The sequence below is a fragment of the Acanthamoeba castellanii genome, assembly GCF_000313135.1.
Source record: "Acanthamoeba castellanii str. Neff unplaced genomic scaffold scf7180000084573, whole genome shotgun sequence".
In the NCBI taxonomy this organism is placed as follows: Eukaryota; Discosea; order Longamoebia; family Acanthamoebidae; genus Acanthamoeba; species Acanthamoeba castellanii.
In genome coordinates this window covers 129,381-143,454 of record NW_004457435.1, presented here as the reverse complement: position 1 = coordinate 143,454, position 14,074 = coordinate 129,381, and the positions used below count along the sequence as shown (strand labels likewise).

General features: G+C 57.0%; 9 protein-coding genes across 9 annotated transcripts; 7 read left to right on the top strand and 2 right to left on the bottom strand.

The window, feature by feature from the left end:
- Nucleotides 1-81: 81 nt before the first annotated feature.
- On the top strand, nt 82-1,762 carry ACA1_043230 (uncharacterized protein; the record flags this gene model as incomplete). Its single annotated transcript, XM_004338877.1, has 10 exons — nt 82-218; nt 289-340; nt 493-558; nt 638-688; nt 750-840; nt 908-1,192; nt 1,284-1,399; nt 1,467-1,571; nt 1,641-1,721; nt 1,757-1,762. 10 exons carry the CDS (start codon nt 82-84, stop codon nt 1,760-1,762), a joined length of 990 nt encoding a protein of 329 aa, XP_004338925.1.
- Nucleotides 1,763-2,230: 468 nt separating this feature from the next.
- On the top strand, nt 2,231-3,906 carry ACA1_043220 (oxidoreductase family protein; the record flags this gene model as incomplete). Its single annotated transcript, XM_004338876.1, has 6 exons — nt 2,231-2,329; nt 2,415-2,784; nt 2,887-3,012; nt 3,117-3,215; nt 3,361-3,522; nt 3,584-3,906. 6 exons carry the CDS (start codon nt 2,231-2,233, stop codon nt 3,904-3,906), a joined length of 1,179 nt encoding a protein of 392 aa, XP_004338924.1.
- A 432-nt stretch (nt 3,907-4,338) lies between these two features.
- Nucleotides 4,339-4,548, top strand: ACA1_043210 (uncharacterized protein; the record flags this gene model as incomplete). The annotated part of the gene is made up of 1 exon (XM_004338875.1): nt 4,339-4,548. One exon carries the CDS (start codon nt 4,339-4,341, stop codon nt 4,546-4,548), a length of 210 nt encoding a protein of 69 aa, XP_004338923.1.
- A 719-nt stretch (nt 4,549-5,267) lies between these two features.
- ACA1_043200 (peroxisomal D3,D2enoyl-CoA isomerase) lies at nt 5,268-5,761 on the top strand (the record flags this gene model as incomplete). Its single annotated transcript, XM_004338874.1, has 3 exons — nt 5,268-5,362; nt 5,430-5,586; nt 5,669-5,761. The coding sequence occupies 3 exons, from the start codon at nt 5,268-5,270 to the stop codon at nt 5,759-5,761; spliced, it is 345 nt and encodes a 114-aa protein (XP_004338922.1).
- A 281-nt stretch (nt 5,762-6,042) lies between these two features.
- On the top strand, nt 6,043-6,780 carry ACA1_043190 (uncharacterized protein; the record flags this gene model as incomplete). The annotated part of the gene is made up of 4 exons (XM_004338873.1): nt 6,043-6,061; nt 6,165-6,316; nt 6,385-6,584; nt 6,660-6,780. The coding sequence occupies 4 exons, from the start codon at nt 6,043-6,045 to the stop codon at nt 6,778-6,780; spliced, it is 492 nt and encodes a 163-aa protein (XP_004338921.1).
- A 77-nt stretch (nt 6,781-6,857) lies between these two features.
- Nucleotides 6,858-7,859, bottom strand: ACA1_043180 (tetratricopeptide repeat domain containing protein; the record flags this gene model as incomplete). The annotated part of the gene is made up of 3 exons (XM_004338872.1): nt 6,858-7,120; nt 7,221-7,650; nt 7,734-7,859. 3 exons carry the CDS (start codon nt 7,857-7,859, stop codon nt 6,858-6,860), a joined length of 819 nt encoding a protein of 272 aa, XP_004338920.1.
- A 376-nt stretch (nt 7,860-8,235) lies between these two features.
- Nucleotides 8,236-8,480, top strand: ACA1_043170 (uncharacterized protein; the record flags this gene model as incomplete). Its single annotated transcript, XM_004338871.1, has 2 exons — nt 8,236-8,325; nt 8,397-8,480. 2 exons carry the CDS (start codon nt 8,236-8,238, stop codon nt 8,478-8,480), a joined length of 174 nt encoding a protein of 57 aa, XP_004338919.1.
- A 103-nt stretch (nt 8,481-8,583) lies between these two features.
- On the bottom strand, nt 8,584-10,101 carry ACA1_043160 (Ankyrin repeat containing protein; the record flags this gene model as incomplete). The annotated part of the gene is made up of 8 exons (XM_004338870.1): nt 8,584-8,670; nt 8,904-8,933; nt 8,969-9,072; nt 9,274-9,373; nt 9,453-9,522; nt 9,591-9,661; nt 9,772-9,890; nt 9,969-10,101. The coding sequence occupies 8 exons, from the start codon at nt 10,099-10,101 to the stop codon at nt 8,584-8,586; spliced, it is 714 nt and encodes a 237-aa protein (XP_004338918.1).
- Nucleotides 10,102-10,288: 187 nt separating this feature from the next.
- Nucleotides 10,289-13,923, top strand: ACA1_043150 (Rab GTPase domain containing protein; the record flags this gene model as incomplete). The annotated part of the gene is made up of 12 exons (XM_004338869.1): nt 10,289-11,063; nt 11,154-11,576; nt 11,664-11,848; nt 11,938-12,005; nt 12,091-12,140; nt 12,219-12,379; nt 12,478-12,654; nt 12,731-12,829; nt 12,927-13,007; nt 13,064-13,545; nt 13,635-13,701; nt 13,849-13,923. The coding sequence occupies 12 exons, from the start codon at nt 10,289-10,291 to the stop codon at nt 13,921-13,923; spliced, it is 2,643 nt and encodes an 880-aa protein (XP_004338917.1).
- Between the last annotated feature and the right edge of the window lie 151 nt (nt 13,924-14,074).

Here is a 14,074-nt window from a genome sequence, read left to right as displayed (position 1 = left end):
AGAGTCGACAAAAATTATATCCGGCAAAAGACGTAAAAATTGTTTCGCTTTCAAGCAAAGCGAGTAGCGCGAGGACTGATGATGTTGCCGAGGCAGTCTGAGGCGGCTGTTGAGGCCCTCCAGAGAACGCAGGAGAGGGAGGGGGAAGAATGGCAGCGCAACGTGACCTCTTTGCACGAGCTTACGCGCTTCGTCGCCGCAAACGTCGCGTGCTACCGGTACGCTCTACTTTACGTTACTCTCTTCTCATCCTTCTTCTTTATTTAGTCTGCTTATCATCTCCTCCAGTGCCGTGCTAGCCGAAGCCAGAACGCTCAAGCAGAACAACAGTTTCTTGCAAGTACGTCGTCCTACACCCTAACCCTCTACGTGCATTCTTATATCGCTTACAACTTTCGTTCGTATGTATAGAGGACCATCAGGTGTATGTACGACGCATTTACGTCCGAAGCTCGGGTGCTACGCAGGGACATGTCGGAGTGCGCTTCACAGGTAAACAAGATCAACCGCATCACCGAGATCGTTCATGAAAGAGGCCAAGAGTGGGCTCAAGCCGAGGTACGTCCATACCCCCCCCCCGATAATTCGTGGTCTCTCTCTCTTTGCACGGCTGACTAGTAGCGCACCCTGCACGCAGATAGACGACCGGAAGAAGGAGAAGGATAAACTCACCAAGGAGTTGAACGAGGTACGGCCACTACTGTCATACAGCGAGAAGAAACGCTTCTTAGTACTCTCGCGCCGAGCAGATGTGGTCTCTCAGCACGACCTACGGAAAAGCGCTTACCGACTACAAGAAGGAGTGCACAAGACACAAAGACAAGTTGGGCGAGCTTACACGTACGCCAACTTCCTTTCTACTTGATGAATACCAAACTTCGCGCTTACGACCCCTCTTGTGTTACAGACCAAATTCTGGACCTTCAGCGTGACCTCGATTTTGAGAGGACATCGAAGGTTGAGCTCCAGCGGGAGCTGGACCTGGTGCGGAGCGACATGACGGCGCTGTCCCTTCGTCCGGACGTCAGCGAACCTCAGCAAGAAGAGAGCGGCCCCACATTCGACGAAGATGAGGAAGAACTGAGCTCGAGCGGCGAAGCGCACGTCGGACGGGACAGCTTCGAGGATGAAGATCCAGTCGTCCCCGCGCCTGAACTCGATCCATCAGTCAGCAGTGATGGCTATCAACCTGGTACCTCTTCATACTTCTTAAGTGCAGCTTGACTCAAGAATCTAAAGCACGAGCACCAAAGGGGACACAACTTCGCACCAAGCCGGGGCAGAAGACTGCGCCGCACAGCATGGGCTCGTGGAGGGCAACACAGAGGCTCTAGCCGAGGCAACCTCCCGCGACGACTGCAATCAACAGCGCATAGCGGCAGCGCAAGAATACGCGCTGGTACCGATGCTCGCTTCGTTTCGCTCTGTGCCCGCTGATGAATGAGAGACTTGACACTGCGTCTCAGGAGCTCGAGCAGGCCCTCCAGAGAGAGCAGCTGCGAAGCCGCGAACTAGAGGACCAGCTGTCCAGTCTCCAGACCAAACATCAGCGCACCGTTGAGAAGCTCAAGGTACCCAAATGCGCTGCTCGTCAAGCCAGCCTTGAAAGCGCACGGCACTCATGTACGCGACATTCTCAGCACAAGCAAAGTCGCGATCAACATACACAGACCGATCTGGTGGCTCAGCACAAGCTCAAGGAGGAAATGATCGCCCTCTCAGTACGTCGTCTCTTACCTTTGCTGCTGCAACAAAGAAGTGACTAACACTCACGGATATCCCACTAGGACAAGAATCGCCAGTTGATGTCCCTTTGTCAAGGCTGGAAGGAGCAGGTGTACCGCTACCGCGACCACTTTGAAGCCCTCAAGCGTAGTAGTGCGCCAGCTTCCCACAGCCTTCAGCTCACAGTGTACGCGGTCTCCTCCTCAAAACGAAGCAAGCTTCATCACGATGATCCATCTCACACAGTGTTGGGCTGATCCGTGTCGACCACCAGCTTCACGCACAAGAGAAGAGGCCGCAACAACACCCCAGCCCTGCCACTAGAGAGCATCGCCGGCGCCCCACCGTTTGGATGAGAGATGCTTCACGTTATCGCTTTCAGGTTGTAAAGGAAGAACACCTTCCACTTCAGAGATGAATGGCAGTCTTCCCAGCGCAAAATACGTGCGGCACGAATACAAAGCAGCGAAGTTTTCTGGCGAACACGCGAACCTTATCGACCAACATGGCGCAGCTGGTGGAAGCCGAGAAGTCTTCGGTGCTGCGTCTGGGCATCATTGGCACTGGTCTGTGGGCCAAGTCGGACCACCTGCCGGCACTCAAGGTTCGCACTCGTGTGCTCCTTCAACTTTCCACCCCCCCCCCAAAAAAAGTGTTTGTTCTTCACTGTTGACCACCCCCGTCACCAGGAGCTGGGCCACCTGTTCGCTATTACGGCCGTGTGCAACCGCTCGCTGGACAAGGCCGAGGCCTACGTGCAAGCCGCCGGCCTGGAACGAGACGGGGTCTTCGTGTGCAGCGACTGGCGCGAGGTGCTGGCCCGCCCCGACGTTGACGCCGTGATTGTCGCCCTGCCCGTGTACCTCAACCTCGAGGTGGCGACCGCCGCCGCTGCGGCCGGCAAGCACGCGCTCCTGGAGAAGCCCACGGCGCACGACTTGGCCGACGCCAGTGCACTGGTGCGCCTGAGCCACGAGCGGCGAGACGAGATGGCCATAATGATCGGCGAGAACTATCCTTACAAGAACTCGCTCCGCACCATGGCTCGTCTCGTTATGGGTGCGTGCCGCTCGCCTCGCCCACACGAGGGTTGCAGACGAACTTACCGTGTGTTAACATGCTGTTGTGTCGTATTATGTGTCGTTCTGTGTCGTGTCGCAGAGGGCGCTGTGGGGTCAGTGGTAACGTTCAGTCTGCACTTCTGGCGCATGTTCGCGCCAGACAACAACCCTTACCTCTACACTTCGTGGCGCCAGAACCCGAAGCACATCGGTGGCATTCTCTCCGGTCCGTGTTTGCGCTCTTCTTTTCCCTTCCAATTGCTCCTCCTTCGTGCGTGTGCTTACACCTGGTGTCACACACGCACCACCGCACACGCACGGCACTTATAGATTCCGGGGTGCATTGGGTGTGCGTCGTGACCACCGTGCTCGGGCCGGTTCGATCCGTGGCCGCCTACACCCGCCAGATTCAGCCCAAGAACGGCCCGGGTACGTTGAGCGTACGTGCAAATGCATCGGGCTTGGCCCTGCGTTTTGCTTTGTTGTAAGGCGCGATTGTTGACGGCTGTTGCATCCACTGGCTGGGCTTATTTGCTTCTTCTTCTTCTTCCCACTATCATGACTCGACACGCAGCCGACTCGATTGTGATGGCGATGGAACTGGAGAGCGGTGCCGTGGGCTCGTGGGCGATGTCGCACGCGACCAGCCGCTCCGATGCCCTGTTCCAAGTCGTCGGCACCGACGGCATGCTCGTGCTCGACAACCTTTCCCGCCTTAGCTACCACAAGCCCAACGGTACCGCACACGCGCACCACACACACAACACGCGACTCATCCGATTGTGTGCGACGAGCAGGCGAAGTTGAGGTGACGGTGTTCGAAGGGGCAAAGCCCGGGAAGGCCAAGCAGGACCTGGTCGACGAGTTCACCGACTTCCACCGCTGCGTCGCACGCACTGTGGCGGCCCGCAAGCAGGACAGCGTGAGCGTCGAGAAGACGAAGGGCGCGGACGGCAACGACGAGCTGGGCGACTTCACAGTGCTGCCCGGGGCGCCGCTGGTGCGCGTCGAGGACACGTTCCACCACTTGGCCATCATCGAAGCGGCGACGGCCTCCACGGCCTCGAAGCAGCACGAGCCCGTCAAGACCTGGCAGCAGCTGGCCGAGAGCCTGAACTGAACTGAACTCAAGTCTCATCGCGCCGAAGTGGTAGACCACAACGCCGTTTGCTGATGAGTAGTAGGGCCGAGTGCCGTGATCGTCGGTGTTGTGATGGTTTTGATGGGTGATCGCCCGAATCGTCTTTACTTTCTTCCTCTTCCTCCGCAGGGACCAATCACAACCACTATTTAACCAGTCAGACACCATCACACTTGATTACGCAAGCCACACTCCAACAACAACGTGACTGCTCGTATCTTCTTCTGCGCCATCTTCATGCTACTCGTGGCAGTCGACGATGCCCAGATCCTGAGGCGTCGACGCCTTCAACGCCTACGGACCCGACCACGGCTTCCCCCTGCTCCAGTCCGAGGAGGCGGCCTTTTTCGAGTCCTACTGCGCGACGCCTGGCCGTTGCGCGGGTGAACGTCACGCCGGGGTCGGCTACACATGACCAACGCCACCCGGCGCCTGGCCTACCTGCTCGACGACCGCGGCCAGATGACCTCTACACCGAGCAGGACTACGTGCCCACATCGCGCCCGTGGCTCCTTCGTGACGGCCACGCCCTACCGCTTCGCGCTCAACAGCCTGCGCGTGACGGCCTCGCATCAGTGCTTCACTTCAACCTCATCCGCTGCCGCTGGCAAGAAGCGCTAGCTCAAGGTGACCGTGGTCACTAGGTTTGTCGACTGTCGTCGATTGAGGCGGCGGCCGGGTTCGTGGGCGCCGCGGCACGCCACGCCAAGGCGGAACGGCGGCGACTGGTACGTCAAGGCGCGCCGTTGTGGTGTGCTGGAATGTTGAAAAAAATGAAGAGGAAGGAATTTATGGCATTTTCGAAATACCGCACAAATACAGGCGAAGACCATTACGAAGAAAAGACGAAGGACACGAGAGCAGGGAACGCTGAACAGAGAGGGGCAGGTGCCAGAACAGGTACCCAGCTAGCTCGACCTTATTTATCTTTATCTGCCTTTATGCTCCCACACGCACGACTGCACCACCACTGATCGCACCATCGTCTTAGCCTTGAAGGCTAAGTATAATTTGTAGTAGCGCAACCACCACACGCTCTAGTTACCTGTACATTTGTCATTTATTCTTTCTTGTAAATCATCCCATCATTCAACCTCTTCCTCTCTGCCGAGATCTCGGCAGCAGCAAGTGGTTTTATTTCACTTTTAATCAAGATTACGTCCCCACGCGAATCCCCAGCTTCCTCTTCCTCGCTCCTCTACGACCGCTACCTCTCCTCCACAGCAACTCTTCACCATCTGCAGCGAGACACCACCGCCTATCCTCGCCTTCACCCGTTCGACCACCGATCAGCTGTAGAGGGATTAATCAGTTTGAATTGCGTTCTCCTAGTTCGCGAAATGAGCAACAACATCGACAAGGAGTTCGACGCTGCGGTGCAGCTTATCACCAAGGGACCTGCAGCCGGCATCAAGGCGCCCAAGATCGAGCCCAGGTAACCTTCTACACCTGCATCTCGGTCTCTTGGTGTTGTTGGCCTTACCATCTTCTTGTTGCTGCAGCAATGAGCAGAAGCTCGAGTTCTACGCTCTGTTCAAGCAGGCCACTGTGGGACCCAACAACACCAAGCCGCCTGGCCGACTCGACCTCATCAACCGCGCTAAGTGGACTGCGTGGAAGAACGTCGCCAAGTTGTCCAAGACCGAAGCCAAGAAGAAGGTAAGCAGCTAACACAGGCGCACTTGCATCGCCGCTATCGCACGTGACGCTCATTCATGCCATCTTCGTCTTCGTCTCGTAGTATGTGGAGCTCGTGGCCAAGCAGCAGCCCAACTGGAAGGAGCTCGCTGCCTACACGGACGACAAGCCGGCTCAGTCCAAGGCCAAGCTGTAAGTAAATCAACCAAACAAAGAAGATGAAGAAGTAGAAGTCGTCGCCTCTACTTGGCCCTTAGGCCACACCATTTTCGTAGGTGGTTGCTCTCTGCGAGTTGCCCAACATTGCTTCTTGTTCTGTTGTGGAAACTTCGACGAAGGCTGCCGCAGTGGCAATCGTGATGCACCACTGACGAACGACACGCGCGCTCTCGTGTTGTCTGCCTTAGGCAGCCGGCGCACAATACTGAAACGCCGCTTTCTTCATCTACCTTCAGCACGAGCTGCCACTACAATACAATGAACCTTGCACTTATTGGTAACTGGTCCATGTTCTCGAGTCCGTCTACCGAGAGTGCACTCTAGGACTGAGGTTTCATCTTTTTGTTCCCCCTTCTTCCTCCTTCTACACGGGTGAACAGGAAGCGTCGCACTGCCGGTGGTGGTGGGTTCCGTGTCGGGCTTCGTGTACAGCGTCCACCGCGAGGAGACCAAGAGCTGGTACAACGCCCTACGCAAGCCCTCCTTCAACCCGCCCAGCTGGCTCTTCCCTCCCGTCTGGACCGGCCTCTACGTACGTCGCCCCCCTTGCCCTGAGGCCTGCCCATGGTGACCATGTGGTGTACTTGCTTGGGGTCGCAGATGAGTATGGGCTACGCCGCGTACCTGGTCGGGAAGGAGGGCGGGTGGGAGCGTCAAGCGGTGCCTCTGGCGCTGTACGGGACGCAGCTGGCCCTCAATGTCGCCTGGTCGCCGCTCTTCTTCGGCGCCAAGAAGCTGGGCGCCGCCCTGGTCGACATCGGGCTGCTTGACGTTGCCGTGGCTGCCACAGCCTACAGCTTGTACGAACTCGAAGTGCTCTGCTGGCTACTTGCTTGCTCGCGCATGTCACGGACTAGAGACTAACATCAACGTAGCTATGGCGTGAACGAGACTGCGGGTCTGCTGATGGTGCCCTACCTGGCCTGGATCTCCTTCGCTACGCTCCTCAACTACCAGATCTGGGACATGAACACCATCAAGGCCAAGCCCGAGTAGTAGTCGTGTTCTCGCCTCTCTTGTTTCTTCTTTGTACCTAGACATACATCTATCTACGTCTCTCATCGGCCAGTTGCCTACGACGATGATGGTTCGTCGTCGCGGCCGTCGTCATGCTCGCTTCTCGAGGAGGCAGTGTTGAGCGCGCCCATGATCTTGGCGAGGTCCTCATCGGTGAAGCCGTCTTCCATGCTGCCCGACACGCTGACGCAGCTCACGTTGGGCAGGAAGGACGCCATCAGCCGCGGCTTGGCCACGTCCAGCCCTCGATTGGCCAGCTCGTCGTCCGGGTCGATCGCCAGCGCCTGCTCGTAGCACTCCACCGCCTTCAGGTAGTCCCCTGTTCACAGCACTATCATCAGTTATCACACACAACACACACGACGCACACGACACACACAACACACACATGACACACACACACACAACACATGACGCACCCTTGAGTTCGTACACGTAGCCGAGGTTGACCCAGCCGCCTGTGCTGTCGGGGAAGAGGTCGGCGCGCTTCTGCGCGTACCGTTCGGCGTCGTCGAGCTCGCGCATCTCAACCAGGCATCGGGTCAGGTTGGACAGCGCGCCTTCGTTGCGCTCGTAGGCCTCCACGGCTCGCTGGAGCAGTTCGACGGCGGCGTCGACGTTGCCATCGTGCAGCAGGTCGATGGCCTCTCCGTTGAGTCGGTCGGACTCGTCGAGGGCCGCCCGCTGCTCCTTGGTGAGTGAAAGCCGCAACTCCAGCGTCGCAAGGAAGCTCTCCAGCTGGCTGCTCTGGCTGCCCTCGGGCACCAGAGCCAGCGCCTCCTTGACCGCGTCCCTGGACTCCTCGAGCTGGTCGAGCTCAAACAGAGTTTTGCTCAACAGCCACCAGGCCTGTTCTTGGCATCACACATGATCAGGTACCAGTTCATTGTTGGTAGCGAAAAGAAAGAAAAAAGCGACGGGGGGGGGAATACGTCGAGATGAAATGAAGAGCAATCCGGGTCTGTGGCGAGAGCCGCGAAGATGGCCCTGGCCTCTTCGGTCTTGTGCGCCTGGGCCAGCTCGATGCCCTTCTCCAGCTGTGCCTCCTTGTCTGTCATTGTGGCCTGCAACACAACCCAAAAGGCCAAAGTGCAAAAGCACGGTAATTAAAATGATTTTCCAGTGCAGCCAAACTGAGAATAAACCAAGAACCGATAAAACTGATCTCATGCCCCACATTCCTTTAAAAAATAATTAATTTCGGTGTAAAACCGTTACGGTAGGCAAGGACAACGACAACTCGGAGAGCCAAAGGTGGTTCAGAGATTGGAGACAACAAGAGATCGCAGAGTGCGCATCATCAATCACAGAAGACTCAAACACCATCAACAGCAACATGTCCGATCAGGTATGGAAGCGCCGTAATGGCTTGAAAACATCAAATTTACTAAAATCGCATCATGTTTGCCGCAGCCACAACCCGATACCTCCAAGATGACGCCCGAGGAGAAGGCCCACTTTGACAAGTTCGGCATGCTACCCAAGAAGTCTCTCGCTACCCACATGCTCGGCAAGCGCGACGAGGTAATTTCCCATCCTGCAATCTCTCTACTTCCCCCCCCCCAATGCTTATCATTCTCGGGTTCCGTGAATAGGGAAGGCAACATTTCGATTCGGCAGAATGGGCCAAGGGTCTGCAGAACAAGAAGGGACCCCTCGGCAAGGTGCAGAACGACTAATCCATCTGGAGGTGATGGTGATTTGTAGAGTTTCGTTTTCAATCCAAAAACAAAAAACAAAAAACAAAACGCCAGTAGCGCAAGGTTCTGTATTCTTCTTCTTTCACAGGTCGAGGTCGGCGGCGGAGAGGAACTGGCCGCGTGTGGGCTTCTCCTGCTTGGCGATCTCGATCTGGTAGACGAGCGTCTCCTTGCCTCCCACAACGACAGCAGAGGGTGCAGTACCCGAGGCCGTGCGACCGGCAGACCCACCACTACTCACATGCGCGGGTCCGGATGAAGTCGATGGTGGCGTGGGTGGTGCCCACAACGACGCACACTGGGCCACAAGAAATCGTGCTTCCTGTGGGGGAGGGGAGTGCATTCAGCTATCGACATCACCCACACCTTCATCAGCCTCGCAAGGTGCGCTATCATGGGTACCTGCTTCCGGGTGACGAGCGCGCCTGTGGTCTGGAAGACGAAGGAGTAGCGAAGCGGAGCGGCACCTCGTCCTCCTCCATCTTGGCCCGCACCGACGCCAGAGACTCGCTCAGGTCTTCGCTCAGCTCCACAACAGCCAGGCTGATGCCGGCGTACGTGATCACCAAAACTGTTGTATAACGAGGAGGCGGTCAAAGCAAGCTAAGGCGCATGCGAGGCCTCTAGATCCAGGGGGAGGGGCGCAGGCGCGTTCGCGTACAATGTGAATGGAAGGCGGCCACCTCTGACGTTTGTGCGCGGGCGGCGGTTGTGGCGGCTGGTCGGCCTGACGGCGCTGGCGGGCGTTGTGGTGCTGATGCGCTGTTGGTACGGGTGACGGCGCTGGTGGTGGGCCCCATCACATCAGTGCCCAGCCCGGCGTGCTTTGGCTGAGGCGTCTCCGCTGTGGTGGACTTGCTGGCGTCTGTGCTCTGTGGACGAGTCGGACGTTAGCCTCTGGACCATGGTCGGTATGGAAGGAATGCTGAAGACTAGACTAGGAAGTCGTACGCCCGGTGCTATCTTCTCCATGATCTCGGCGAGGAACTTGGTGACCTCGCTCTGCGTGCCTAGGATGCCCCTAGAGACCATCATGGTCAGACTTCTTGATCTCTCTACAGGGTGGCAAGTGAGGCCAGGAGAGCGTACCGGGCCAGGTTGTAGGAGTTGAGCGAGCGAGCATCGACCAGGCGAAGGTCAGCACCGGCTTTGACCAGGAGCTGATGATGGTGCGTCCAATAAGAGAGAGAGAGAGAGAGAGAGAGTGGTCAGGTCAGCTGGTGGCTGATGCACAGCAGCGAATTAAGGACCGAGAGGTGGTTCAGTCCACCTTGACCAGTTGGAGGTGGTTGTGTCGGACGGCAATGTGCAGTGGAGGGTTTCCGTCGTTGTCCTTGAGGTCGAGGTCCGCGCCAGCCCGGAGCAGCGTCACTACGCAGTCGCCGTGGCCTGTACACAAATACAAAAGAATACATATTTCTTTATTTATTTGTGATTCAATGAATAGAGGAAAGGAGGGCGGTGCACCTTTCTGGAGAGCCCAGTGGAGGGCGGTGCGGCCGTCGCTGTCGGTAACGTTGACGTCCTCGCCCTGCGCCAGAAACCACTGTACCTCCCGCGTCAATCCATCTTTCGCTGCCTCCACAATAGAGTCTGCCATTGTTGCGGATATGTGTTTCACTTGTCGTCACCGGTGCAGGTCTCGACAGATGCCTTGTTCCGCTCTCTTCGTCGCGAAGGTGAAGATTATATTTCCTTGTTCTTTACCCTAATGCGAAATTTCGATTTTACGCAAATTTTAAAGAAGAATAAATAATAAATAAAGCAATTTATTCAGCGTGTAGCAGATGGACCACCCTTCCGACGGATCGCCCAAAAGCGTGAGGCCGCCGTCTTCCTCCTTTTCGTCTTCGGCTTCGGCTTCGTCCTCATCTCTGTCCGAGGTGGCCGATGCCGTTCCAGATAATCGCAAGGATAGCGCCAAGGATAGTGGCAACGATGATGGACGTAGCACCAGCGGCAAGGGGGAGAAGAAGAGCAGGGCCTCGTTGAGGGGCGAGAGGGAGGAGAGGAAGACCGCCGCCCTCGATTTCGCAAGCCTGCGCGAGCGGCTGCAGGAAATCAAACACATGCAGGAGAAGAGCGGCTCGCATTGGAGTGAAAAGAGGGCGCAGGAGGGACTCAACTTCCTCCTCGACCAGGAGGACCTCCTGAGGAAGAAGCTCGACTCTACCGCCTCCTCGCCCGAGAAGAAGTTCCCCATTCCCGCCCCTTCATCTTCGAAGAAACGGAGCGAATGGCGATCGAGCAGCACCTCTCTACAGCAGCTGCTGAACGAGGTGTCTGGCGAGATCAAGGAGCTCAGGGACTATCTCGTCAACAAGCGTGGCGGCAGCAGCGGATCGAGCCGCCCGCCCGCTGGACACAAGAAGTCCACAGGCTCCACCGCCAGCCTCAAAAGGCGAAGGGGCGAGGGCGCAAGCGACGTGCCCAACGCGAAGGAATCGAAGCAAAAGGATGCCAACGACGTCTCCACGACCGAGGAGAGCTTCACCAACGCCGAGTACTCGGTCATGAGCGAACTCGACACCGAGTCCTTTGAAGATTTCAGCGATGACGAAGGTGCGCTACGCTATGTTCTCATTCTCCTGTTTCCTTCGCGTGGCCCTGGTCAAGGGCCTTTGCTGACACACGTGTTGACGGTGTGAATAGAACACGAGCAAGCGAACAGTCTCGATTGGAACGTGATGTTCCAGTCCGTGCTGCAGGAGTCGCCATCGCCCAACCGAGACGCGCAGTGGTTCGGGCTCACCCAGGACTTCCTGCACAATGCCATCACGTACGGCAAGATCATCATCTCGGAGACCTTCATCCCCACGCGCAGCAAGACCATCCCGCCCATCCCGTCCAACAACAGCGGCGAGGAGTGCTACGAGGTCTACATCCACAAGGGCATCCTCTACAAGCTCTACCTCGACACCCAGAAGAACTTTGGCAGCACGCACCACGCCATGAAGGTGGCCTCCAACGAGATGAAGGGCTGGCGCAGCCTCTACAAGTGCAACATCACCGGTCTCTACTTCCCCTTCAGCATCCAGATCGACTTCCAGGGCTTCCGTCTGCTCGCCCAAAGTGGTACGGCTACTGCTTGTCGCTGTGCTTACCTTGCTATTGGCCCAACGGCTGACAGCATTCGTCGTCGTCGTCGTCGTTGTTGTTCAGTTCTGCCGATTGATGACACGAGGACCATTGCCTACGGGTCGAGCGGCGACTGCACGATCCACAACGACAGCGAGGAGCTCGACTGTAAGATGACCGAAGCGGGCATCAGCCTCAACCTCAAGAAGCACCTCGTGGGCGATAAGGAGATGGCGCTGGCAGCCGATATCGAAGGCCACTGCGGCACGGTACGTCGACGTTTGTTCTGTGGTCCTGCAGAGCGTTTCGCACAGCCCCACCAAACACTGACTTCACATGAACTTGTCTCTCTATATAGGATGGCCTCTACTATGTGACCGGCTTCGGTCTGTCCCGTATAATGCCACCCGAAACTCCAGAGAGAGGGTATGCACATGCTCACGTTTGAACGTTGAGCCCATTGAAGCGTGCACGCCTTTTGACGTGCTACTTTTTGTTCATGGCGCTCCAGTATCCAGCACACGGGACTATGCCACCGTCTGCGGGCCGAGTTTGTAGCCAGTACGTGCAGTACTCGCCATTGCCAACCATGAAGCCGCGGTTGACTGACTTGCCTCACTCAACGTGATGGTACTGTAGAGAACCCATGCCCCCTGTCGAGCGACGCCTTCTCGCGGTTCGGCGTGACCGCGCAGGAGAACAATCACGAGGTGATGGAAGCCACCAAGATGCTCCACAACGTGGTCATCCCCCAGTTCGCCCAGTGGCTCGACCAGCAGGACGAAAAGTACATCAAATCGGTAAGGCGCCTCCTTTCCGCAGCTACACCTCGTTTGACCAACACCCAACCACGGTTAATTAACGACGAAATGGGATTGCTGTGCCTGGCGGTCATCAGACGTTTGCTGAGAACACCGCGGACGTGTTGCATGAGCACGGTATCAACATCCGGAAGCTGGGCTACGTGCGAAGCCACGTGTGCTCGGCCGCTGTCCGTAACGTACTACTTCACGAGATCCTCGCTCGCGCCATCAAGAACCAGCTTCGCCTGCGGCTCAGGCAGAAGACCAAGGAGGTAGGACAGTCTCCCTCTTCTCTAACTCTACCGTTCGAACCGCATCTCTGACCCCCCGGTTCTCTTCTCTTCCCAGGTGCCACCCATGCTGCTCACCCCTGTACAATACGCGGTGGTCGACTTCTTGAACAACGTCTTTGGCGACACCAAGGAGGCGAAGAAGTATTGGAAAGAGGTACGCTACCGATCTGATCGTGTTCAGCTTTGCTCGTCTTGCGCAGCTTCTCTCGCTTGAGTGGTTATGGCTCTTATCGATTGCGGGATGGACGCAGGAGCTCGTGGTCGTGGTGATGAGGGAGTTCCCGCAGTGCCTGCTCGAATCGGAGATGGAAGTCGATCTTCGCGAATTCACCGTGAGCGACGAGGATGAGACCGAAGGCTCGGACTTTACCCAGGGCGAGGAGGAGAGACGGACGACGAAGAAGAGAAAGATCAGGGCAAGCGCGCCAAGAAGGGGAAGATGAAGGAGAAGCTCACCAAGGAGAAGGACCAGGAGAAGGTCAAGGCCAGCAAGAAGAAGGAGCTCAAGAAGAAGGACAAGGAAAGAGAGAAGGAGAAGGAGAAGGAGAAGGAGAAGGAGAAAGAGAAGGAAAAGGAGAAGGAGAAAGAGAAGGAGAAAGACAAGAAGCAGAGGGAGGTGAAGATCACCAAGGAGCAGTCGAGGGAGCAGATCAAGGAGGCGAAGCCAGCCAAGACCAGCAAGTGGAAGGACTCCAAGTCCAAGATCCGCTCCAAGGAAAAGGAGAAGAAGAAGGAGGAGAAGGCCAACTCGCGCAAGAGCGGGTCCGGCCCGCTGCTCGGTAGCAGCAGCGGCGCCACCGACAACAGCAACAGGCCCAACATCGAGGACGTCCCCTTCACGCCCGTCGACACCAACGCGCTCTTCCAAAAGTACCGCTTCGCCACCTCCCTTCCCTGGCCTGTGTGCGACCCTTGCTGATCGTTGGTCGTTGGTTGGCTCGGTCCTTGCGCGCACGCAGAGTGCTGGGCATGTGCGGCATTGTTCTCTCCGTCAAGGCGCAGCAGCAGCACTTTGACAACACCAAGGTAAAGGCATACACTTGCTTGAGCTGTCGTCATCCTTTTGTCATCGGCCCCATGTCTAACTCGCGACATCCTCTGCGCACGCACGCGCACGCGCACGCGCATGCACCTGCACACGCACATGCACAGCCACTTTGGTTGTATTACCAGGACATTGTGGGCATGCAGACGCGCATCAAGTTCATGACCGACGCCAGCGGATCGATGGATCGCACCTTTATGTGAGCAGCCCACCACCTTCCCAGATCTCTTAATAGGCCTCGCCCGCAGCACCAGCATGGCTCTTCCACTTCCACATCTTCCCCTTGTACAACCACTTTCTCTCTCGCTACACGCTTCGCTCAACAAGGACCGGGCCGGCTTGAGATTCCACCCC